The sequence below is a fragment of the Rhinolophus sinicus genome, linkage group LG03 (assembly GCF_036562045.2).
Source record: "Rhinolophus sinicus isolate RSC01 linkage group LG03, ASM3656204v1, whole genome shotgun sequence".
Lineage (NCBI taxonomy): Eukaryota > Metazoa > Chordata > Mammalia > Chiroptera > Rhinolophidae > Rhinolophus > Rhinolophus sinicus.
Window position 1 is genome coordinate 101614588 of NC_133753.1, and position 25911 is coordinate 101640498.

General features: G+C 40.9%; 1 protein-coding gene, 1 long non-coding RNA gene and 1 pseudogene across 2 annotated transcripts; 2 read left to right on the top strand and 1 right to left on the bottom strand.

The window, feature by feature from the left end:
• The first annotated feature begins 635 nt into the window (after positions 1-635).
• YWHAG (tyrosine 3-monooxygenase/tryptophan 5-monooxygenase activation protein gamma) lies at positions 636-25911 on the top strand. Its single transcript, XM_019752761.2, has 2 exons — positions 636-1183; positions 22569-25911. Exons 1-2 carry the CDS (start codon positions 1097-1099, stop codon positions 23223-23225), a joined length of 744 nt encoding a protein of 247 aa, XP_019608320.2. The 5' UTR covers positions 636-1096; the 3' UTR covers positions 23226-25911.
• Positions 1190-8079, top strand: LOC141570651 (uncharacterized). The gene is made up of 3 exons (XR_012494911.1): positions 1190-2972; positions 3646-3697; positions 4206-8079. It is a non-coding gene; the product is annotated as an uncharacterized LOC141570651 (long non-coding RNA).
• Positions 12204-18042, bottom strand: LOC109458811 (ATP synthase F(0) complex subunit g, mitochondrial; annotated as a pseudogene).

Genomic DNA, 25911 nt, shown 5'->3' on the forward strand with positions numbered 1-25911 from the left:
CCCCAGATACAACTCATGTTAAACATACTGTAGGCTCTTGGTAACAGAATTTAATTTTTAACACTCCACCCTACAGAGGAAGAAGGGGCTCCCCAGGGGTCAGCCGGCAGACAGCTGCATCCTTTCCGTAGATTAACCAGTATGCCTGGCCAGTATTTGTCCTTCCATGTTTTCACCTCATCAGGTTCCAAGAACCTCAAGGTGGGGTTGGGGAACTGGAATCTTGTGGGAGTGGGTGACAGTTTAGTTCCTTAATTCAACCATCCAAAGGGGGGGGCAGCACTCTGGCAATTTGGATCTACAGTGGACATGCTCCCTCTCCTGTGAACCCCCTTGGCCTGTTACTTTATCTCGGACATTGGGTCCAGGGCTAAGGCCCTGGCCCCGTCCTCTTGTAATTTCCCTGAGAATATGGGGCGGGGCCGTGAATCAGCACTTGCTCCGACTGATGCAGCCTTCGTCCCCGCCAGGGGTCCCCAGCGGCCGCGGATTTAGAACCCCCTCCTTCATCCTCCTCCTGCGTGCGATGACCACTGGGAGATGTAGTGTTAACCGCCCCTTTGTCCTTGATCTTTCCAACGTATCACCCCGCCCGTGGATGAACTACAACTCCCAGAGATCCATGCGCCGGAGGTCTGGCAGGGCGGGGGTCTGAAGGGGGAAGGGTGAAGTGGACTGCGTCTGGAGAAACTGGGCCGCAGGACGCCGAGTGAAATGAAGAACGGGGAGTGCTGGGGTGCAGCGGAGAAGGAAGGGGACGCCTAGAAGGTGGCGGCAAGCGGATTGGGGAGGAGGGGACGCACGAGAAGCGGAAGGGACGGGGAGGAGCCTGGGCGGGGTGCGCGGGCGGGCGGGGCTAGTTGCGTCACGGCGTGGGCGGGGCCGCAGGGGGTTGTCCGCCCGCTGCACGCACAGCAGCCGCAGCCGCCTCGCGCCTGGTCCCGCGGTCGCAACTTGAACCGCAGCCTCCGCGCCGCCTCTGCTGCTTGGTTCGTGGATCGGTTCCTCCGGCACACGGGCTCCAGCCGCGCCACAGCTGCCTTTCAATCCCTCTAGCCGTCCCGATTTACTTGTCCGGCCCGATTCAGCCCCGAAGATGGTGGACCGCGAGCAACTGGTACAGAAAGCCCGGCTGGCGGAGCAGGCGGAGCGCTACGACGACATGGCCGCGGCCATGAAGAACGTGAGTTTCTCCTCCCCTCCCCCGCATCGCCCCAGCCCATTCGCGGACGCGGGCCTTCGCGTGGACTGCCCGGGGACTAGTTGCCTGTCGCGACTACTGGGTTGGCCGCCCCTTCTCGTTCAGTGAGGGGACAGGGGAACGTCTCGATGATGGGAACCCGGGTTGTGACGCGGCCTCTCCCCAAGTATTCGCCGGAGCTGGCGTCGCTGCCTCCGCGGCCCTCCCCGGGCTCGGGCTGGGGCGGGGTCTTAATAGGGGAGGTCTCGGGAGCAGGGTCCCTGGATCCCGCGTCTTTGGAGCAGCTGGGGATCTGAGCGGGGTCCGTGGGCATCCTTTGTGCCCCACTTCCCCCTCCTCGCAGCCTGGGCGTGGGGGCGGGGGACCGCATGGATGCGGTTCCTCTTTCTCTCCCTGGTGTCTGGGCGGCGCCTTTCCCATTCACTGAGCAGGTCTCCCGGTTTCCTAATACTTACCCCTCTCCCCAAATCTTCCCCACTGCTGCTCCTGACAGATCCTTTAGAGTCTCCCCGGGGAAAATGTAGTCAGGCTCTCCTGAAAACCTGGGCTCAATGGTGCAAAATCGAAACCTCTTTTTTCACATTTTTCTTAACAAAAGACTCCTCTTTCTCCATTTCCCAAAGCAAAGTCCTCGTGCTTTAAGGAAGGGGGAACGTTTGTCTTGCTAGCGTTTTTCATTGATTGTTCTCAACCTGTCGTCTCCATTTTCCCCTAATGTTTTGTATTGAAAAGGGTAGGTATTGTCTTCAAAATAAAGGTTGTGAATTTAGCTAACTGGTTCAATTTGTGACATGCTGTTTCTTTTTTAAATACAGGCACACATCTGTTGAAATTCCAATAAGTTGAAAAAATACTCTCTGATCTGATATTGCAAACAAAGCGGTGGTGGGAGGCAGTATCAAGTCATTCCAGAAGATTCTGCATTTGTCATATTGCAGAGAGCCTAGACTGGGTGGAGGCTGGGAGGAGTTATTTTAAAGGGGAAAAAGTCTTTTTTATTTTTTCCCAATTTGTTTTGTTAGATACAGCTGAGGCTTTTTTTTTTAAAAGCTAGCGCATCCTCATGCTGATGAAAAGAGAATACTGATCTCCAGTTGTCGCATTTTGTATAGGATGCAGATTCCTGCCTGTATTGCACCATTTTCTCAGTAACACTACATTTATCTAACGGCCTGTCAACGACTTTGGTACTCGAGGGGAGGCATTGAGCATTACTAAATGAAACATGGCAAATTATTCAATTCATGATTTAGATTTCCCACTAACTTAATATTTAAATTCCCGCCTTATGTAACCAAGATTTTAAAGTGTATCTCCAGCGTGAGGTGGATTTATTTAGAAGTGTACCTTGCACGTTAAATGTTTAATGAAGCGGTACAGGTATTCAGATTCCTGAATAACTTCACTAGTTCACAGAGGTGATGATGCTTTTATATTTAGGCCAGCTACGTGAACAACAAAGGTTTTACATCTCACTAAGGAAGAGAATTGGTTCTGAAATTGGTAGTACTACTGTATTAATATGTTGCCACAGTTGCTGTCTTAAAACATTTTAAAACTGGAATGATAGAAGTTGCACTTTTAATAGTTGGAAATGTCTTTAGTTCATGTTATTTAGATTCTTCTAATTTTTCCATGTTTCTAGTTTCACAGGAAAGCGAGTGACCTCGCACCTATATCCATAGCAACCCAGTGATGTCACACACAATGACACAGAGGCTGCAATGCACCTAAGGGCTGGTAGGGAGTATGCAAATGGCATTTGTCCAAGGTAATGCAGAAATTAGCTGATAAGCCAGGTGGAGTTGAGTACTTCATCTCCCACCAGATAAGAATTGGTGCAAAAATAAGAATTTCATTTACCCTTAGACATGCAAATCAATGACCTGTGCTTATTCATGTTCCTATTTCTAGTTTTCTCACAAAAGTTTATAATTTGTATTTTTAAACATTGGTCTCTATTAAAATTGGGCAATGATGAATAAAGATAGAAATTTTAAACAAGAATGTTTTATGGTCATAGTGCAAGGGTGGGCTGTATACTTGGGTTTATTGCAAATTTACTTGGCAGGTTTTAATAAAAACCTTAAACAGTTAAGACTTCCCACTAGATCATTTGCAGTAAATGTTAGGGAATGGGAATCTATTACAAAACACTTTCGGATTTGGCAAAGTTCTCTTTTGCTTTATTAATGCTTCTGCTCCTTGATGGAGCTTATAGGAAAGAACAGTTTGTAAAATAAAGCAGACCTTTTTTTCAAATCTGTTTACTGTGATTTTGAAGAAGTACGTTTACCTCAGTCCTCATTTTCCTCATCTGTAAAATGGGTCAGTACCTGTTTGAAAAAGTTGTGAGGATTAAATAAATGTAGTAGGTGCTCAAAAATGGTAACTATTTATAAAACTTTGTTTCTTCCTTTTATAAAAATCATCTCATCGTGGAGCATTTGGAAAATACAGGAAGATATAAAGAAAAGACTCAATCCTGCCACTCCAGTGAGCTCTCTGAAATTGCCTTGCTGATAGAGGGATAAAACTTACTTGTATTTAATAATATTATCCTAGTAATGACACTGTTGGGACCTGTGCAACAGAATGGTAGTTGTATGTGGATAACCAGGAGAGAAGTAATATGTAGTATTTTGAAAGGAAAGAAGGAAGTTTAGTCTTTTAAGACAAACGTGTAGTCTTGTATTTAAGGAGAAAGTGAATACTTAGATGATTCCTAGTGGTTAGACAATACTGTCTTGTCCTTTGGATTTTAATAGCCTCTTGAGAAGTTAATAATCTAAGTAGGCTACTGATACGGTATTTGCCTGGGGGGTAGGGAGAAAAAGGTTCTGGGCTACTAATTTTGTTGAAGTTACTGGGTTAAGCAATTTAACTCCGTGTGTGTGGGGCATTGGTGGCAAAAAGCTATCTTAATTATATTAAAAAGTCTTCCTAGTAGAATCGATATACTTTAAAATTCTTACTATCTTAAGTATTCTGTTTTTCCTACTAGCTCTTCCAGGAGGCTAGATCAATAGCCATTATCGCTAATGGAGTAATACCTCTGAAGACTCTTCAGAGGTGGACTTCTGCCAGCCATTATTGAGTCGCGTGGTTTCAGTTGTTCTTTGGGGTGGAAAGAATACACAACATTTTGCTTTCTATGTGTTATCCTTCATGATAACTGAAATGAATATTAACTGCTTTCTGTAATTATTAAAAATCTCGTATGTATCTTTTTTAATTAGTCCTTTGGATAACTGCCAACACTGGGAAGGATTTTGTCCATTAGTACTTGGGAAGCCTTATTTATTACATCAAACTCTAATATTATTAAAACGAGTGGAAAAAATGACCTTGCTTTTATTGAGATAAAAGTCACATAACATAAAGTGTACAATTCAGTAGTATTTAGTATATTCACGATGTTGGAAAAAGTGAGAAAACGGTATCTTTAAAAAGTGATAATGGTCTGGCTATAGCTGGCTGGATTTTAAAACATAACCGATTCAAGAATGTGTCAATAATGGAGGGCCCACAACAGCGTAGCCAGTGGTAATCAGTATCTCTTTGTTTTCTAACTTCTGAACCATTTCAGTGTACATTTTAAAAAAGGACTAGGCTAGGTTTGTATTTCCATTAAAGTTATAGAGCTTAAAAACCATATGACGTTCACCCAAATAAATAAGAACAATTTACCTGAAATCAGAGCAAACTATTCACTATTTGGAGATTACGGAAATGGTGCTGGTGTTCATTCTACACCTCGTTTTCCACCAAGGCTGACTTTGGTGAAAATGGTTTCCCTGCTGTGTGGCAGCAGTCCCCTGGGGAACACTGCAGTCCTGAGAGCTGTGAGCTGGTCACACATGGAATTCTAAACATGGATTCCCTTCAATAAAAGATTAAATGCATTGTTTTGGTGCTTCTGAAGCCATCAGGAACTTCTCACCCCATGTCACTAACCCTAGCCCTTTTATCTGGCAGGACATCTGATTATTTGTATATTCCCTACCAGATTCCATGGGATGTGAAAGAAAAGCAAAGACCACTTTGCATGTTTAATAGTCAAGGAGGGGGGGGGATCACATATAAACCACTTTTTTTTTGTGGTATTTTCTAAGCTCTGTTTCTTAGTGCTTGACCAGATATTTTGAGACTATAATTTTGGGGGGCTGTATTTGTCTTCATAGGTTTTAAAGTCTACCAACAAGTACCAGCTGCCTTAGGGCCTTTCATAATCTTTTCTGTTGTCCCCCAAATTCCATTTTAGATATTAGCTATTATTTTGGTTCACTAGCAAACCATATCATCTTACTTTAAATTGGCACTTGTAGAGACACTTGAAATTTTGATTTTACTAGTTTATGAATTTGAGTAGTCAAAAAGTAGTTACGTGAAAACTGATAAACAAAAATTCCCAAAAGAAAGCTTTAATTTTAAGATAAGTGGTTAAATAACTGGTTTGGTCCCATGGTTTTGCAGAAACAATAAAAATTGTAAATCTGAATTTGCATGAGTTTTTTTCCTTTTTAAAGAACTGGTAAAGTCTAAGCCAAGATTTCATCACCCTTTCACTTGTAAAGGTATGTCCCCCAGAGGTAGGTTTTTCTTTACCTGAGTTGAATACTGTTAATGTACCACAAAGCATTAGTTGGGTAGTGAATAGGTAAATAGAAATGAGACTGTTCTTACATACACAGATTTTTAACGTGACATTAAAAAAATTAATTTCCAAATAAACTCATTGGTCTTATTTTTTTAATCTTTGGAGTGAGATATTTTTGGAGAGCTCTAAAGCCAGACTTTGAGTAGGGCCTAGGTGTAGTGTCCCCTCTCCATAATTCTGTTACTAGAACAGGGGTGTCAGAGCTGGGAATATGACAGTGACAGCAATGGGCAGCTGAACATGCAATGACAGTAGTAGCTCAAGAGGAATCCCTTAGCTGCCCTCCCCCACTGCTGAGGGAAGAGCAGCTGCAGTTGGGAGAAGTGAGAGGGCTAAGAGGTAACAGGAGAAGCTTAAAAATGCAGGTTTGTTTTGAAAGATCATTAAATTTCTTTAGCTTTCTGAAAGCAATTATTAATATGACACTTAAGCTACCATATTTAACCTAGATTAGGAAACAAAGTTGCCCATGGTGCCAGTACTTGGAGGATGTAGAAATAAGCTTAACATTATTTGACTGAACCTTTCAATTCAATACAATGCTCCTTTTGTAGCAGTTTAACATGAAACAGTGAAGGAGTATGTCTGCATTGGAGGCCCAGCGTGGGTAGTAGCCATGTGAATAGCCCGTACTCCCTGCCGGTACTTTCACATGAGGCCTGCCTGGTACGGGTAGACTGGTGGATGGTTCTTTTCAGATCATGCTCTGCTCTTCACATATGAACCACATCTGGTCTTTTCTAATTACATCTGTGTAATAGACATAGAAACTTTAAAGTTTAGATACTGTATTTTTTTCCTACTAGGTTGAAAATGACCCAATCCAGAAGGGCAAGGAAAACTTGATAGGAGGATAGGAACGGTAGGAAAGGGTATTCTGAGGCCAGGAAAGCTAGTGGGAACAAATGAGGAAGGAAGGAATATTCTAGAATATCTTGAATTTTGGGATGCTGTGGTTTTCTAAGGGAGTCTGGTTTTTGGAAGGCTGTTATCAATGGGATTGACAACTGAGTGGCTTTAGGATGCTAGAAAATTTGGGGAAAAATGACAAACATTGTCACTGTAATGTCCCCATGGAGGGCTATTTCCATCATGTCTGTCTGCAGAGTTTAGGCTTGCTTTTGTGTGTTGCCTTTTTCTCTTGACATTTCAAGGATATTTTCTGTCTTTAGTATTTTCAATGGCTGAATAATCCTATGGATGTATCAGTTTAACTTTTTTATTTAGCATTTAGGCTGTCCAAATTTATAAGTAATACTGCCATGAATATCTTTGGGTCTGAAGGTTTCAACACAGTTTATGCATTAGGACAGAGACCCAAAAGTGGAATTGCTGAAGGAATGGCCTAAGAATAATTTTTAAGGATCTTGAAACCACCACTACTCAGTATCATCTCTTAAAAGTTTTGAAAAATGTAATTGTTTGAATAGGTATTATACGTACACATTCAAAATTCAAGGATATGCTATTGCTCTTTGTATCCAAGAAGAAAAAATGGGGTTGAAATTGGGGAAAGCTTGAGTGCTAGCTTATTTGGCAAGTCTCTTTTGCTTTCTTGTGGTTGGAATGATTGCCTTAAAAAAATACGGAAACTTTCAGATTTATATAAAATAAAGATGACTAGGTTATATAATGTACCCCCACATGTAACCAGCTTCACCATTTGGCAGCATATTGGCCTGTCTTATAGCTACGTACTTTCATATTCTTCCGTCCCTTTGGGATTTGCCACCTTGGAGGATGGCTTTTTATTGAACTAAAATTACCCATATTTGCCACAAATGCTCAACTTACCAGCAGGATCTCTTTACATTCCAATTTGGCAACCTCAAAGTGTAGTTTCTTGCTTAAAGCTTTTGATTTAGTTAGCAAATAATTATTCCTTGAATTTAAGAGGAGTGTTTCTTTTCAGTGGGCACCATGTGCTGCTTCCCCTCTGCCTTTACTCAGGAGGGGTTGGTGGAAAGGCTGGGTGGGTCACTAGTGGGGAGGGGAAAGATGATGGCGGTGTCTGAGGGTTAAGAGAAGGGTTCTATCATTACAGGACTTCATGCTTCCTAAAGTTTTTACTGCCTAATTTTCTTTGAAAGGACAACAAAGGTAGATTCTTTTTTCAGTTCTAGCCTTTATCACTAATCCGATAGAAGAACTAAAACCCAATTGATTTGTTGAGGACAATGAATAAACAAGTTTTGCTTTTGTTTGGCTTTGCTGCTTGCCAAGCATTTTTTAAAAAATCATTTTGCCTTAAAGTCAGTATACTGCTGGGTGGGTGTGTGGTGGATGGATGGATGGACAGGAAGGAAGGAAGGAAGGAAATAAATATACTGTCTGGACCCAGACAGCCTGGGTTTGAATCTATGCTCAGAAGTACGGAGCTGACCGGAATAATGATATAAATAATTTAGGTCGGTATACTGCCATTTTACTTATTTTTTAACATTTGAAGGTCCTGCAGGTAAAGACTTCATAGATGTTTGGAACTTGATTCATTTCTTGAGGAACAGCTTTTTTTTTTTTAATCCAGTAAGTGGATTGAATTTTTAAATGCATACAACATTTCTATTGACATTACTTATTTAGAACTATGTCTAGCATATAGATTTTCAAAAACACTGAATTATAACTAGTTCTTATTTTGGATATATGGGACTCTTGCATTTTGATCATTTTTCTCTTCGTAAGCTGGCTGGCTATATACATATATATATACACACACGTGTTATACATACACGTATTTTTAACAAATGATGACTAAAGACAAACGTTTTAGCAAGTGTTTATATCTGTTGTGAAAATCATGAGTACCATTGTTTACTGGGCTGTTGCAGTATAGCATTGCTCTGAAATGTAGATGAGTGAAACTAAGCGTCTGGACCACAATGGAAAACTTGGGGTACATTTTTGTTACGACATTTTAAAAATACCTGTTCTGTAGGTTTTCTGCACTGACTAAAATCTTTTGGGGAAGATAGAAGATTGTAGGTTACACACTCTTAGATAATATACTGTAATACAATTTGACATTTACTGTCACTTGGGAAGCATCATTATATACGTTTCCCACTTAATTTCACAACAGTTTTATAAAGCGATACACTCCCATTTTACAGATGGAAATGTAATTTGCCTAAGGCTTGAGCTAAATTTTTTTTTCTTTAAATCTAAGGATCTTTTAATAGGTTTTTTTAGTTTTCAGAAAAGAGTCACAGGTAATATATTTATGGATAGTGGTGATTCTTTAGCTGTTGTCTCATTAATTGACTTATTTTCATTAATTTTAGTAAATGTTCCATTGTCTGCAGAAGCATTAAAAACACTTTAAACTACTGTATATTTAAGTTTTTCATTTAGTTGTGCATGAGAGGGTCGTTATGTAGTGTAGGTTAAAATACAGAACAAATTTCCTTTAGTCCTAAGGTATATTACTCAACATGAGTGTAATTTGGTTTATTGTAGAAAACATTTGATCTCATGATTGTGGTATGTTTTAAATATCATTTAACAAAGGAGGACTTCAGATTTTTAACGTGAGTGGGTAAGTACTGTAGGCTTTGCCATTGGAGTCTTACAGGTATTTGCAGAAGGTGAAAGATTACCACCCAGAACTGAATGAAAGCGTATACCTTACTTGAAAGAAATGGGAGGAAGCTGTGACCATTTTGTACATCAAAATAATATGCCCTTGTGTGGAATTCACAAGCTGGAGTGTGAAAACATGTTTTGAGGGGAATTGGGTGAAGATCAAAGAAAAAAGATGGTAATTGGAATATTTTGTAGACGTTCTAGGCAGGTGGGAGAAGTGAAGGATACTGATCCAGAATCACAAAGGGAAGATAGAGTTGTGATGGGGGATTATTGAACATTTGTGGGACTATTCACTCCACACATAAAAATTGAAGTGAGCCCAGGGCTGTGGAATCATTGCGGTCATACTGAGCATTAGGGGATATCATTTACTATTAGGGGACAGTAGCACTCGACTAAGTATGGTAGCCTCAGGCCTTCAGGGCACCACGCTAGTACTGAGGTGGTATCCCCACTCCCAGACAGCTGAACTCCCTTCCAGTACCACATTGTCCATCAAATATGGCTCTTGTTTCCTAGAGGACGTGATGCCAGAGCAGTAGCTTGGGGGTCGAGGTGGAGGGTTGAGGGGAGAAGGAAAGGTTGGAGGAAAGAATGTTCAGACAGGGAAGAACGTGTTTAGCTTTGGGATGTACAAGGAGCAGAATCTGTTCTATGCTTATTTATTCGCTATTGGTTACACTCGGAATACTGCAGTCATGTGCCTTTGGGGGAATAGTAGGAACTGCGTCTAAAGAGGGAAATGGGTCAGTTCATGACGGGCCTTGTGGAATTTGTGTTCTTAAGCTATGGAGAGCCATTGAGGAATTTTTAAGTAGAAGAGAATCATCATCTGATTTTAGGTCTTGAGAGCATTGGTAACAGTGTGGAAATTGAGTAGGAAGACAAGCCAGCGACCGGAAGGGAGACTGATTAGTCTTGCAGGGTCTGGGCTGCAGCGACGCCGGCCTGGACAGGGCAGCAGCCTTTGCCTGAAGGCAGAACAAGAAAGGAAGGAAAAATGATGGGCAGGATGGATTAAGTAAGTCGAGGCCACGCTGAGTTTGAGGAAACTTAAGTAGAGGTAAATAGAAACACCATGGTTTCATGTTAATACGTGAAAAGCACTTAGAACAATGTTTGGCAGAGTGGAAGCAGTTAGTGTTACCTGTTAATAAGTACAATGTTTATTTTTTGTTTTATTTTTTCTCCCCATCCTCCCGAGTAAAATGTTTCCTGAAGACCCACTGATGACCAGGCTCTGGTCTGAGATCTGAGAATGTAGCCTCTGCCCTCATAGTGGGCGTCCATCAGGGAAAAGGGAGAGTTGAAGTCTCATTAGTGACAGGAATGAGGAATAAAAAGACAACGCGTAAGAGTAGATATATATGCAGCAAATGGAAAGAATGCTGATAAAATGAAGAGAATATCAAGAAAGGTAGGAGTAGTCAGCTGCATTTGTTCTTTTTTTTTTAAATCATGTTTTTTTTTTAAGACAACTTTTTGGCGGTGGGGAATATTGGGGAGCAGTGTGATTCTCCCGGGCCCATCAACTCCCAAATAGTTCTTCAGTCTAGTTGTGGAGGGCGCAGCTCAGCTCCAAGCCCAGTTGCCATTTTCAATCTTAGTTGCAGGGGCGCAGCCCACCATCCCATGTGGGAATTGAACCAGCAACCTTGTTGTTGAGAGCTCGCACTCCAACTGAGTCATCCAGCCACCCCTGTGTTAGATTTTTTTTTTATGAATTAAAAATTAAAGATGTAATACTGGATATGTGAAATAGGAAGACATTTGATGACTTTAGTTACAGTGGAATGGGGTGAGGAGTGAAAGAATTTTGGAGAAATGGTTAACAAATACAGAAAATCCTTGCTTAACACCAATAGGCTCGGCAGCTTTGAGTGAAATAACATAAGGAAACCAAGGTTACCGCAGGCTAACTGATATAAATAAGAGTTAAGTTCTTATGGCGTCTCATCAATGTTATAATGAAATGACATTATTCAGGGACCTGCTGTAGAGACTAATTTTCAGAAACTGGATTTTGAAGGAAATAGAAGAGATGGGATTAAAAGGCGCCGTTTATTTTAATACTGTAATTGTACTGTTACAGGATTAAAAGAAGTAGGAGAACGGAAAATACGGGAAAGAGAATGACTGATGGGAATATGTTGGAAGGGGAAGAAACATCTTGTTTGACATACTGGGAGGAGGCAGCCAAAGGTACAGTTGTAAGGGCTTTGAAATTGGCTTATCTAGTGGTTACTTTGAAAAGGAAGGAAAGATTGCTAGGCATTTAGTGCTAAGGGCACAGCTGAGGTGAGAAAAACCTTAATTTGTAGTGACTACAATCTGTACTTTTTTCTTGGTGTCTCTGTCCACCTTGCCTATATTGGGGTATAAGAGTAGAAAGCCTGGGTGGTTGGATTGATGGAGCACTTGGGTGTTTAAGAGTTGGTACAGCAGAAGGACAAGGCCTAGGAAAGTTGCTATTAATGCAGAAATAATGGAATTGATGAATCTTGATGAACCTTGGAAGGAAGTAATAAGAATAAAGCCTAACAGGAAAGAGCTTAGAGAAAAAGGGGTTCAAGAGTAAGTCCAGTAGGTGGGAGTAAGGACTGGTATTGGAGAATAAGAGTTTGATTTGATTTGATTTTTTTTTGATACAGAAAATACTGATTTTGACATTTTATTCAAATACCAGTCTGATCACACATGAGTCCAAGAACACAAGTAATAAACCAAAAAGCAACAGATGCTAAAGATTGGTCTTCAAACATGATAGCCAGTGATGCCAGGCTTGCCTATGATCTCGCTGACCGACAAAACCACAGCTGCACCTCGGTGGCCACCAAATTAAGCAGAGCTTCCTTAACTGTGAGCTGTTTGAAGCCACCAGTCTGAGCACGATTGACTATTTTTTTCAAGCTCTGAATAGCTGTAGGGATCTTAGCAGGGGTTGGAGGAACCAGCCCAACCTTGACATAGGGCCAGAATGTGGCCAATCGAGGCTTCAAGTAAGTCACAGCAGCGTTTAGCAGTGCCGGGGCCTTCTCTGCGAGGTTCCGGGCAAACTGGGCCGTGGTTCTAGGATGGAAAGTCAAGAGTTTGATTTTAAAAGTGGATGATGCTGAATGAGGTCAAGGGTGTGATTTGGGGATAATTTGTCAAAATCAGTGAGATAACTGAACTATTGTTTATAATTAATTTGGAGACTAGTCTTGGATAATGGAAGTATAACCAAAGGTCTGGACACACGTAAATGGTCTCAAAGAAAGTGAACATGACATTAACTCCAGGAAGAATTGTAGAAGCAAAGAAAAGGCCTGAAAGGGGAGATTATGAAGGAGTCAATATGCGTTTGTGAGAACCTGTTTGATCTTTAATTTCCACATAACTAATTTTTAGACTAGAATTATTTGACTACTAGCAAAAGGAGTGCTGGAACATCGTATGTCTCAATTTTTGGAAGACATTCGATGGGTGTTCTCCTGATATGTGGGGTTAAATAGCAATCTGCAAAGCTTTGAAATATGTCCTAATTGTCAAAAAGTGAGATCACATTGGAGCAGCAGGTGGAATTTAGGCTAATGAAGTTGCCTTAGTTTTTGCTTAAAGTCCTGTACCTTGGCTGCAGATTCAACAGGTCATTACATTGGGTGCAGGTGGCGCTTAACAATAGTGCTTGTGGGGAAAATGACATAGGACCTTTGAGATTGCAATAGGAATTAGTAAGAGTTGTCAGCAGATTTGATTTCCAGAAGTTAATTTATGTAGAAGTTGACACTGCAAAAGTTGAAAGAAGCATGTTTTTGTTTCAGTCAGTCTGTTGGTTGTATAATAGTTTTGGTCTAGACTAGCTCCAGGAGGCTGGATGAACTACAAAGCTGTGGAAGGTTCCTGATCCACAAGCACTTTTCTTTTAAAGGAGGGCACAGCTCACAGTGGCCCATGTCAGGAACTGGCAACCTTGGTGCTACCAGCACCATTCTCTAACCAACCGAGCTAACCAGCCACCCCAACACAAGCACTTTTCAAACCTTTGCGTGCCTCGTACTTGCTAATGTTCCACTAGCCAAACCAAGTCACATGACCAAGCTCAGCTTATAGGGGTGGAGAAATATGTTCCATTTCTTGATGGAAGGAACTGCAAAATCCTATTAAAAAGGAAGGCGGTATATGCAGGTTTGGGAGGGACTTATTCGGGCCATTTTTGCACAGTCTGGGCTGGATACATGTAGATTCATGTTGTCACTTAACAAACATTCAGAAGGGATTGTTAAGGTACCATGGTGATTCATTGGTGAGTGAAATGTGCCACCTGCCCTTAAGGACTTGAGGGCTTTTTTTTGTTGGGGGCGGGAGGTACATAACAGCACAAGGCATTAGAAATAACATAAAAGGGGCAAGGTAAAAGTTACTAATACATAAGAGTAAGCAGTTATTAGTTCTTCATGAGAATTTGTCAGAAGGCTTCAGGAAGTAGTGTAGCATTTGAATTAGGCATTGAAGGTATACAGAGAATTTTTCTTCATGGGTTCTGGAGGTAAACTTGTTAGGTGGCTGGAAAAGCATGGGAGCAGAGAACTGTGGATGGCTTGGAGCAGGGTTTTTCTACCTTGGCACTATTGACTTTTGGACCAGATTATTCTTTGCTCTTGTAGGGGGCTGCCTGTATGTTGTAGGACGTTCAGCAGCATCCCTGGCCTCTGCCCAATAGATAATATCTCAATGGAGTTGTTTTTAAAGAACTCCTGCACTATGCCGTAGTTAATACAGCACTTTCTCACATACCAGCTTATTTCATTTCTTCCTCCCCCAAATAGATTTATGATAAAACTAGCAATTATAAATATTAGCACATTTGTTTCGCAAACGAGCATATTTGGGGGGGAAGCCTCAGAATGGTGAGGGGAATTGTATGCAGATCATAGAAAAAGTAAGTAGAGAAGACCAGGAACATGAAACTATCTTTGCCTGTTTGAAGAATTGATTCTGGCCCGAAGAGGTAAAATTCTTAAGGCTAACAAGTGGCAGCTGGAGGGAGATAATGGACGTGAAGTCCTTCTGGAGGTGGATACAGGCCAATTCCTCACAGAAGTTGTGCAGGTGTAGGGGAAGGAAGACTTTGGTATGCGTGTAGATTGTATTTTGGGAAGTGCATTACCTTAGTCTAGTGGTGGGATTGAATGCTTCGTAATGAAAAATACCATGGTAAAGAATGTAAGGTTCTTACCCCTTTTCATTTGTTTTAACTGTACCTGAGCAATAAACTTTTCTTGTCAGTTTTGTTTTCCATTTTGGAAAACAAAATGGAAATATTTTGTTTTCATTTTCCTTATATATACCTATGAGTGGAGTTGCTGAGTCATGTGGTAACTCAGCATTTTGAGCATTATGCTTCAGCTCTGAACCTGGAGAAATCGGTATGTGTGGATCTCATGAGGTACTGGACCTTCCAGGGTTGGGCTGCTCGGGAGAGTATTTTACAAAAAACTTGCCCGCCTTGGTTAAGGTGAGTAGTGGAAAGCATGTGGGATTTTGAGCCATTTGATTTGGGTTCCCTTCTTTGGCTCTGAGTCTTAATTTTCTTAACTTTAAAATGGGAATAACAATACTAAATCATAAAGGATTAATTATCTGGAGGGCCAAAAGAGAAACTACAATTTTGGTGAAAAACTCATTTCTGATATTACAGAAGTTATTTAGAAAAATACAGAATAGATGATACTTCCTTAACCTGATAGAAAAAATATCTTTTAAACCAAGGGAAATATTTAAGAATGAAACGCTGGCAGTATCCCATTAAATTCAAAACAAAGATGCTTATTACAAATATCGTTAACACTGTCCTTGCAGTAAGATGTGATTCAAGTACAAGAAATAACACTGGGAAATGACAAGTGATGCTTGGAAACTATAAGATTACGTATGTAGGGAATAAACTGAAAAACTGTTAGAATTAATATGTCAATAAAACAGGGCTGAAATCTATAGCTTATATTTTATATATCAGCTGTAATCTCTGACATAATGAAAGATTTTTATACAACTAAAATAAGTTTTTAAAAAAGATATTCTTGGTGGAGAGGGTTGGTGAGCACAAAGCAACAGATGTGGGTTTGAGTTCGTTGTTTATATCAATAAACTTGTTTAGGGGCGGCTGGATGGCTCAGTTGGTTGGAGCTCTGAGCAGGGTTGCCGGTTCGATTCCCACATAGGCCAGTGGGCTGCGCCCTCCACAACTAGATTGAAGACAACGACTTGGAGCTGATGGGCCCTGGAGAAACACACTGTTCCCGAATATTCCCTCAATGAAATAAATAAATGAATAAAATGAAAAATAAACTTGTTTATACAACTACTGACTTTGGACTTTTTGAAAACTTGGTTTTCAAACTCAGCTTTACACTTTAATTGTAGATATGATTAACAGGGCAAATTATGGAGCGGGGTTCTTTGAATAGGTACTACTGGTAACAGGTCAAAATTCAACCTTCTCAACCTTGGCTGCCTTTCAGCTTCTGTTTTCAGACCCTTCTAGAAGTATACTGATAATACAAATCCTTTTGTGATGACTGTCTAGAATTCCATTCCCTGGGTGTATCATAATCTAACTAATCTCTTATCAAAGATCATTTAGGTGGTTCCAGACTTTAGCTGTTAAAACTAACGCTGTGAATCAGTTTCCAGGAATGGAATTGCAGTCAAAGGTTTTGAACATTTGTGGTTTTGATACTCGTTTCCAAATTGCCCGCTGTAAAGGCTGCACCAGCTTCCAGTTTCCAACAATGGGTGCGAGTGCTGTTCACCCATGCTGTCACCTTGACGATGAGTCATCAAACTTAAAGTTTTGCCAATCTGATAGGAGAAAAACCAACATTTATAATGAATGAGGTTAAATACTATACCTGTATTTTCCTTTTCTTTCAACTGTCCATTCCTTTTGCCCATGTTTTTTTATTACTGGTTGGTTTTAAATTCATTTTAGGAGGTCTTTATGTATTAGAGAAATTAGCCTTCTCTCTGATGTGTTGCAGTGTTCACATTATCAGAGACTTTGCATGGGAGAAAGCACAGAATTTGAAGCCAGCGGGCTCGAGTTTGTGTCCCTGCTCTGCTGTGTGTTAATGGTGTAATTAGAAAAAGTTAGGTCTCTGCATCATGCCTGTCTAGTTAAAGTACAATGTCCCCTGCAGGGTAGTTGGGAAAAGAACCACAGGACTTGGTGAGCTTGGCCCTGAGTATGCCTTGGAAGTTTCATGATTCTTCTAGGATGTTCCTCTTCCTAGAGTGTTTCCCTTCTGCAATTTTTCTCAAGTGCACGCTGCTGGATTTAAAAAACCCAGCTAAAGTTGTTATTTCCTAATTAAAATATTCTTTGAGCTTTCCAGGCAGAGTTTTTGCTACCTCGATAATACCTCTGTGACTGGTTCTCTAATGTGAATAAGCTTGTGTTGCCTCTTCGTGGACTGAGCATCTTGAGGATAGCTCACTGAATTTGGTACCTGTAGCACGCGGGGCAGGGTGACACATGCTAGATGTTCAGTGAAGGCTTGATGAATTACCTGATAAGGAGTGGCTTTAAGTATACTTTCCTTGTCATCAGACCTTATGCGACATATTATATCCAGTTTTCTAGAATGAATCTGTTGGAGGTCCCCAAGACTCCTCCCAGCTGTAATGATTCGCTAGGACGCAGCATAGAGTCGCACTTGTGGTTATGATTTATTACAACAAAGGAATACAAAGCTAAATAAAGCAGCACAGGGAAAAAGTGCTTGGGGTGAAGATCAGGGGAACCCAGGCACAAGCTAACTTTCAGTGATGGTCTCCCAGTGGAATCATGCAGGAGACGTGTGAAATGCAGACTACCGAGGGAACTCGAGACTCGGTGCCCAGGGGTTTCTGCCTAGCACATAGCAAAATTTTGAGACTCCTAGAAGAAAAACAGGTACTTAGCATAAAACACATTATTTGCAATTTTGGGACAGTGAGCCATTCTTATCTGGGAATGGTGGGAACCCTTCCAAAATCCAAGTTCTCAGATGCCAGCCATGGGTCATCTTTGCAAGCGGACCTTTCTAAAGATAGCAGTCTTGAGCCTGTTTGTTTTCTGCACAAAAAAAGTTAAGGCATTTTACTTAGATATGAGAGACACAACTTCAGATTATTTTCAAAAATTTTAGTTAGGTCATCTCTAGAATAAATGATTAATTGTATTCCAGCCAGAACAGTGTCACATTTATTTACAGTGGTATCAGTGAGTTGAAGATAGAGTGCTTTGAGTAAAAAGGTTAGAAAACTGTTATTCTCACTAACAGTTTAAGAAATAGGACTCCCCAAATCCCAGCTGCAAAGGAACCAGACGTTAATTAATTAGTGGCAGCTGTTCTCCCCTAAGAGTTGAGGAGAGAAACTTCATTGGGGCTGGTCACGAAGGCGCTTTCGACGCTGCTTATAGTGTGCTGACACCATGGCCCTACCTGCGCACGGATGCCCGTCTTGTACCGTGGCCCTACCTGCGCACGGATGCCCGTCTTGTACCGTGGCCCTACCTGCGCACGGTGCCCATCTTGTACCGTGGCCCTACCTGCGCACGGATGCCCATCTTGTACCTTGTCATCTTCTGGTTTGGGGCGGGGTGTTTGTATATAGCAATCACTGTGTGTACCTTTTTCATGGTCTCTTGCTTGGCCTTTCTGGTGATTGTATTCCAAACCTGGGAGGACAAAAAATACATGAAAGCCAAATGTCAAACTTAGTGTCTACTAGCTTTTTGTTTTTAAATAATCTAAAAAGAACAGTTTTAGGTTCATAGTGAAATTGAGTGGAAAGCACAGAGTTTCCATACTCTCCCTGCCTCAGCCCCGTAGCCTCCCCCACTGTCTACATCCCAGAGGGGTACATTTACAATGGACCTACATGGGCACGTCATCACCCAAAGGTCCACAGTTTACATTAGGGTTCGCTTGTGGTGTTTTACATTGTATGGATTTTGACAAATGTATAATGACGTGTATCATACAGAATAATTTCACTGCCTTAAAAGTTATCTTTTCTGCCTGTTCATCCCTCCTATCTTATTTTTTAGATGCAAACTTCAGTTCTTTTGTGGAGATTTTCAGCTTCTTAAATCAGTTTTATGTTTACCACCATTACTGTTATTGTGTAACATCTACATGAGGTTCTGTAAGATAGAAATACATTTTAAATAAAGATTAACTCAAGTTTTATCTAAGATTAAAACATTTAGATTTGCATTCATTACAGTTTAAGGTTCTTGATAAGTTGAGGAGTTTGTGAATGAGTTGGTGCTTTAAGATTTAGGGTCAGAAAGTCATTAAATAGCTTTCCAAGAATCTCAAGGGTTGCTAAAAGATTTCTCTCCTCAACTCTTAGGGGAGAACAGTTGACACTAATTAATTAATGTCTGGTTCCTTAGTGGCTGGGATTTGGGGAGTTCTATTTCTTAAACTGTTGGTGAGAATAACAGTTTTCTACTATTTTTACTCAGAGCTCTCTATTGAAAAAAACTTGAACTTGAGCTAGTATCACAGGATTTAAGAAATGAGAAACTTCAATTTTGTTTTTTTTTTTAAGAAGAACACAATGCTAGAAGATACAAACTTTCCAACACCCATGACAATAAATTTTGGAGATGGTATTTACAAGTGTTGCATTCTTAGAGACAATTCAATGAATGACTTTTGAAAAACATTACCTCTCTTCCCAAATGATGCATATCTCACATCTTCCCACATTGAGTAGTTATTCTATCTTGGTTAACCCTTTTTTGGACACTATGGGAATTCCAACTTTTTTGTCCTTTTGAAAAATTCTCTTGACTTTTAAAAGTAGTATGGTTGAGATCTATTTTAATGTGAAAATTATAGGTTAATTCTTGTACAAGTCATTTTGCTCTTAAGGATTTTTTAAAATTCTGATTCAAGGTTTTTAGAGGAGGCTTACTTTCCTTTGAGCGGCCATTTTAGAGCAGACTTTTTCCTCTTAGTTTTTCAGTGACAGAACATCTGGATATGTTCCAAATGTGGTTGAGTTACTGTATCTAAAGGTGATGTTGGCATTTCATAATATCCACGTTCAGGTTTGTCTGAACCTGACAACTAGACAAACTTTCCCTAAGCACAGATTGCTACCTTTGGGCTCTGCAGCCGAACTTAATTTGCTGCAGGAGATCTGACGGTATATAGCATACTGGTGAGGTCATTTGAGCTTTAAATAGTTACTGGCTCTTGAAATAAGGACAGCATGATTTAGGGGAAAGGCCAGAACCCTACCTCAGCGGCCTTAGGCTCTCTGGCTTCTTGCGTGGGAGACAGTTCTCAGGTTTCACTAGAGGCAGCTAGTCTTCAATATCTGCACGTTCCGTGAATATAGGCTCGAGTCCTGTGGTACCGTGCCCAGGCCTCCGGGTGGTTTGAAAGCCAGCGGGGGAATTTTGCTATCTGTGTAATACTACAGGTTGTGGAAAGGAAGTGATACAAGACTAGTAAGGAAGTTTCAGCTTAGAACAGAGAACAGAATGAAGTGGAGAAGAGCTACGTGATATATTATAGGAAGATAAGCTAGGAGATTATGTAAGAGACTGAGAGGCCTAGGGGAGAATCAAAATGCAGGAAAATTATTCAAGGTATTCTCAAAAATGCTCACATCTTTAGCATTTTACTGTGTCAGGAGCACTTTATTGTTCGTCAGATACACCCTTATAATAATAACCTTAGGAAAGAGGCAGAAATCTGTTTTCCAGATAAGCAAACCAGGGAGAGCCCAGACAGATGAAAGGCTTGCTCCCAGGGTCACTTAGTAAATGGTGGGACTGGGAAAACCCTGTCTTCTGGGTTATTTGAATATACATCAGAAATCAATAGGAATGACAGTGGTCTGAGGGCTGAGAACAGTGTTTCCAAAGCACAGAATTGGATGTGAGATACTAAAGCCTCCTTATTCAGGAGAAGCGGCGTTTCCACAGGATGAGCTAGGGGTCGTGGAGCAGAAAGCTCTTTGGTCCGGTTTCCTTCTGCTCTGATGTCCAGTGGACCAAACTCTGCTCTCATTCTGCGGTCTATTGTACTTGGGTCCTATCAGATAGAGGTACTGGTGTTTTCTAGCATTATAATGGAGAATCAGTAATGCATAGTAAAATTCTAACGTAAGAGAAACTACTGATCAGTTTAGGAAATACTTGAGTGCATATTATTTGCTGGATATTGTGAGAATTAGTAAGCAAGGCATGATCCATTTATTCAAAGCTTGCAATAAACGAATAAGTATGATTTGGTTTACATTCTGATTTAATTATCTCTACTGTTAAATTATACAACCAGTTTCACTAAGCATAACCTTCCCCCACCCTCCAGCTTTATAAAGGTGGAGTACATACCAAATGTAAATGGTTCAGACATAGAAAACAGTCTCTCGGTGTCAGCCCCACCCTAGCGCCATGGTTCAGCATACCTTTGGATTGTATCCCCCCACCCCTCACATCTATAAGTAGTACAATGTTATGTAGGAGCTAGGGTTGCTCTACGCAGGGGACAGTGAGGACCAGAGAGTAGCCAGTTTAACTGGGAGTGGAAGGTGGACGGGGGGGAGATTCCGTAGGGGACATTGCTATTAACTTGGTTCTTGACAACTGTGTTTTCCAGGCAGGAACACTGGGAAATATTCTAGGCAGGGGCGGAAGAACGAAGGGCAGAAGCATGAAGTTGTTTGCAATTAACATGTTACTGGAGCACAGGTACATGAGAGGCTGAGGCGAGGGAACCATCTAGTGTGCTGTACGACTTAGGAAATAGGGAATGATCTGGGATTCCTGAGTTGTGACAGCCGTGGACTTAGTATACACCAGTTTAGATATGATAGTTAACTAGACAAAAATGTAACCCCAGAATAGGAATAACAAGTAAGAGCTCTGTCCTTCTTGTAAAATTTTCTGTTTCGTATGGTTGTCATACAATACCGTGTTTCCCCGAAAATAAGACCTAGCCGGACAATCAGCTCTAACGCGTCTTTTGGAGCAAACATTACTGTAAGACCCGGTCTGATATAGTATAAGATCCGGTCTTATATAATAAAAACTGGGTATAGTATATAATATAATACAATATAATATACAATATAATATAAGACTGGGTCTTATATTAATTATTGCTCCAAGGACACATTAGAGCTGATGGTCCGGCTAGGTCTTATTTTCGGGGAAACACGGTAGTATATGGATGGCTCTGAGATCGCAGAAATCAGGTAATATAATTAAATGTAGTGTTAGTGACTTGATTTTTTATAAGCAGTTGTTTGGTAATCATAAAAATATGGAACATTGGTGTGCTTTTGCTTTAGTTTCCTCAAGGTGATTAATCTTTGAGATGATGAAGACCCTTTAGAAATGCCCGTATTGAAAGAAGCATTGATTCCTATTGGCCACTCAGCTCAGAAGTACTTTGCTTTCCACTTTTTTGTATTGCTAATTCTAATTCCTGTAAAACCCTGCAGCAAATACGTGTTCCCCAAGTTGCTAAAATATCTGTGTTCAGACTCAGTCCCATGCCCCCAATTTTGGCTTTCTGAGATATGTAATTCATATGATCTTAACACAAGAGCAGAAGAGCGTCCTTGTTTCTCAAAAGTCAACTTGAAGTTGACTCAATATATTCTCACCCAAAAGGGATGGGAAACGGAAGTAGACAGGGCAAGGTTAGGAGGAAGCTGTCATTCTGTTCTCTTAAAAAGAATGTTGAGGTGTATGTTATAAGCCATCTATACTTAAAATCCCTAGGATCAGTGTGCATGTAATATTACATGAGAGAACTGCTGACTTTTGCAATTTACGTTAAAATTTGATTTGTCATCTAATAGCTGGACTTGATAGTTCCTTCATGGAACAGCTATGTGCTAAGCGTGTGTCGTTAGGAGAGAAGCAGGGGTTCCGGCCCCATTGAGCCAGCTGCTCTTTTTGCCCCCTTCTCTGTCGCTCCTTCTACCTCTGTTCCCCTTCCATGCACCCGCACAGCCTGACTTTTTGTCTGTTAACTGTGTTTTAGTGGCCTAAGTATATGATGAACTCAGCTGATACCGACTGTACCATAACAACTCTTCATTCTTTCCTCCCACTAGGTGACAGAGCTGAATGAGCCCCTGTCCAATGAAGAGAGAAACCTCCTCTCTGTGGCCTACAAGAATGTAGTTGGGGCCCGCCGTTCTTCCTGGAGGGTCATTAGTAGCATTGAGCAGAAGACGTCCGCAGATGGTAATGAGAAGAAGATAGAGATGGTCCGTGCTTACCGTGAGAAAATAGAGAAGGAGCTGGAAGCAGTGTGTCAGGATGTGCTGAGCCTGCTGGATAACTACCTGATCAAGAATTGCAGTGAGACCCAGTATGAGAGCAAAGTGTTTTACCTGAAGATGAAAGGGGACTATTATCGCTACCTGGCTGAAGTAGCCACTGGAGAGAAAAGGGCGACTGTCGTGGAGTCATCGGAGAAGGCCTACAGCGAAGCCCATGAGATCAGCAAGGAGCACATGCAGCCTACTCACCCCATCAGATTGGGCCTGGCTCTCAACTACTCCGTTTTCTACTACGAGATCCAGAATGCCCCCGAGCAAGCGTGCCACTTGGCCAAGACCGCCTTCGACGACGCCATCGCCGAGCTCGACACTCTGAATGAGGACTCCTACAAGGACTCCACTCTCATCATGCAGCTCCTCCGCGACAACCTAACGCTCTGGACAAGCGATCAGCAAGACGACGACGGTGGAGAAGGCAACAATTAAGGCCCCAGGTGGACTGGCAGCGCACGCTGATGCTACTACTGCAGTCTTTATTTTTTTCCCATGAGTTGGGGGTCGGGTGGGGGAGGGAAAGGGAGGGTGACCTTCCTAGGGAGAAACCCACGACCTGTCCTGTCTTTGATCGCCTCTTTGACATTTTTGCCAAAATACCACTAGTGGAAAGTCAGGCTAGCTGTGCTGGTATTGGAGTAGCAGTCTCACACCGGCATATGGACTGTTCTGTAGATTAACGCAAGTGGAGCTGTCTTTAATTTAACTTATTGCTAGATAATAGGGTTTTAAGATGAAACGAAAACTTCAGTGGGATGGCCCTCATTCAATAAGTTCTGTGGTTCCAGTAAGGATTTTTATGTACATATGCTCTTGTCTTAAGTTTTGGGTACTTTCTATCTCATCTGTTTTAGCTGTGCATTTTTTTCAGGGTGTACTCTACCAAACATGGAATAGTTTAAATCCCAAACTGACAGACTTAGAACATAAGGTATATGTACCCTTATGGTTTAGGCCTTGCTAATTTTCTGAAGTCTCTGATTAGTTGACAGTATTAACACTAAATTGCAGTTTACAGTATTTCTACATTACAGCCATATGCGACATAAGTCATTGATTGTGCGTTTTCCTTTGCTAGTTATTTTGGCTTTCCATCCGTATTTAGCCTGACCCAGGGTGGCTTTCTCCTAGGCCAGAAGGCTGCCTGAGGAACATCAAGGCTACTTTAGGTTTTGGTTAATAGGTGCTTGGCAGGTGGCTGTGGGATTTTTGTCTTTCATTTTAACTTACATCCACCACAAAAAATCACTTTAATAGAAACGTTAAACACCACAAAAATAGAGAAAATTCAGGTCTGTATGTCATTTACCGTGTTGATATTTTCAGAGAAATCCTGATTTGTAAGCTGCCACAGCTCATTCCTCAGGGATTACGCTGCCATTTCACTCTTCACTTGAGTCTTCTGCACTGTACCTTCTGTGAATGCCACTCAGTGGGGTTATAGAAACTGGGTGGTTGTTTTGAGAAAGTTTGTGGTGCAGTGTATGAAAATTCAGGTGCTAGAAGCTTACTGGTAGAAAAATCCAAAAGGAAGAGCTCTTCATAAACATTCTGCCTTGATTTCGGGAGCCTTGTAAGTGTGTCAGTTTTTCCTCCTGAAAACACTCTTTCCCCAAGGAATTGTTATGAGAAAACAAATTAAAATCATTATTAGGTAATAAATACTTAACTCCTATTTGACCAAAACTTTTTTCTATGTATTTTTTTCTCTTTAATGAAAGCATAGAAATCAGAGATTCATTTCTCTCTTGTAATCAGGGCATGTTTCGGAATTGAAGGAAACCACATTGCTATTTCCACAAATTTTTCAGTTAGCTTTCGGTCCTTCATTCTCATTCTGGATAAATGTCTGAAAACACAATCTGTTGCATGTGTGTTCATTCACCTTTTGTATAAGATCATTAACAGTGTGAACTCCCGAGATAGGTGATGACACTAAACTTGTTTTATTTAGGCAAGAAGAGTAGGGGTAATAATTGAGGAAACACCGACACTTGTTTTGCTAATACCAAAATTGAGCTTACAGTTACGAAATGAACATGTTGAACAGGATCCAGGTGACAATGAAGATAGAATGGTGATGATGCCTGTAACATTGCACAGTCTACCCAGCATGGCTTTGCTTAGAAGGTCCCCTTCCTATGCTAGAGCGAAAGTCCCCATTAACTGAACCCTACCAGAAGAACGACTAGGAGAAAGCTAGCATTCGTGCCGTTACAGGGCCCTCCAGTGAGTGCCAGGAACGCGAGAGGATTTGGGGGGGTAGGTGGGGCTTTCCTTAATTTATCTTCATGTCCAGTGAGCAGTGTTGTGTCCTTTCTTGTAGCATTTGGAAATGATTTACTGGAATTACAAAACCTATTTTTCTTTTAAATTTCAGCTTTGGCTCTGGCTGCTTTTTAGAATAATGCAAGATAAAATCATACCTGAGGGCTAAAAATGAAGAGGGAATGGGAGACTTGATATTTAAGCAGCTTGAATGGTTTCTTTTCTTTTCTTTATTTTTAAAGAAATGCACTTGCCTATGATACTGTCTCTCCAGTGAAATGATTACTCCATTACTCTATTGATACAATATTGTGCATGCTAGTGTTGTATTTCTATACAGTAGCTTGAAATTTATTAACTTATACTGTAGGTGTTATGTATTCCTATGACAAAAAATTAAGTCTTCAAATTTTTTAAAGTTTTTTTAATTTAATTTTTCCTTTTGGGAGTAAAGTTTGCTCTACCAAATAGTGATTGTAACAAATTGATCTGTATTGGATGTTGCTATAGTGACATGCAGTTATATATTTTGTTTTTAAGGGGGGGGGAGCAAAAGAAACACCAGTGTTAGCTTAATCTTAATGTCTGGTGTTTGTCATGGTGAAATTATAACTATTACAGTGTAGGAGAACAGTGACTGTTCTCTGAATGAGCCTTTGTGCTTTTTGTCATGTTATGCAGTGAACTATTTTTAAGGTCTAATCAGTGATTATTTTTCCAACTCCGTGTTTCTCTAAGGAATTATTTCACACACGGACCATTCTTAGCAGTTTTCCTCAGTGATGGAATATCATGAATGTGAGTCATTATGTAGCTGTCGTACATTGAGCAAATAAACTTACAGATCTGA

Coding starts and splice junctions, on each gene's coding strand:
- YWHAG (XM_019752761.2), top strand. CDS start 1,097: ATGGTGGACCGCGAGCAACTGGTACAGAAAGCCCGGCTGGCGGAGCAG. Junction 1,184..22,568: donor TGGCCGCGGCCATGAAGAAC/GTGAGTTTCTCC, acceptor TCCTCCCACTAG/GTGACAGAGCTGAATGAGCC.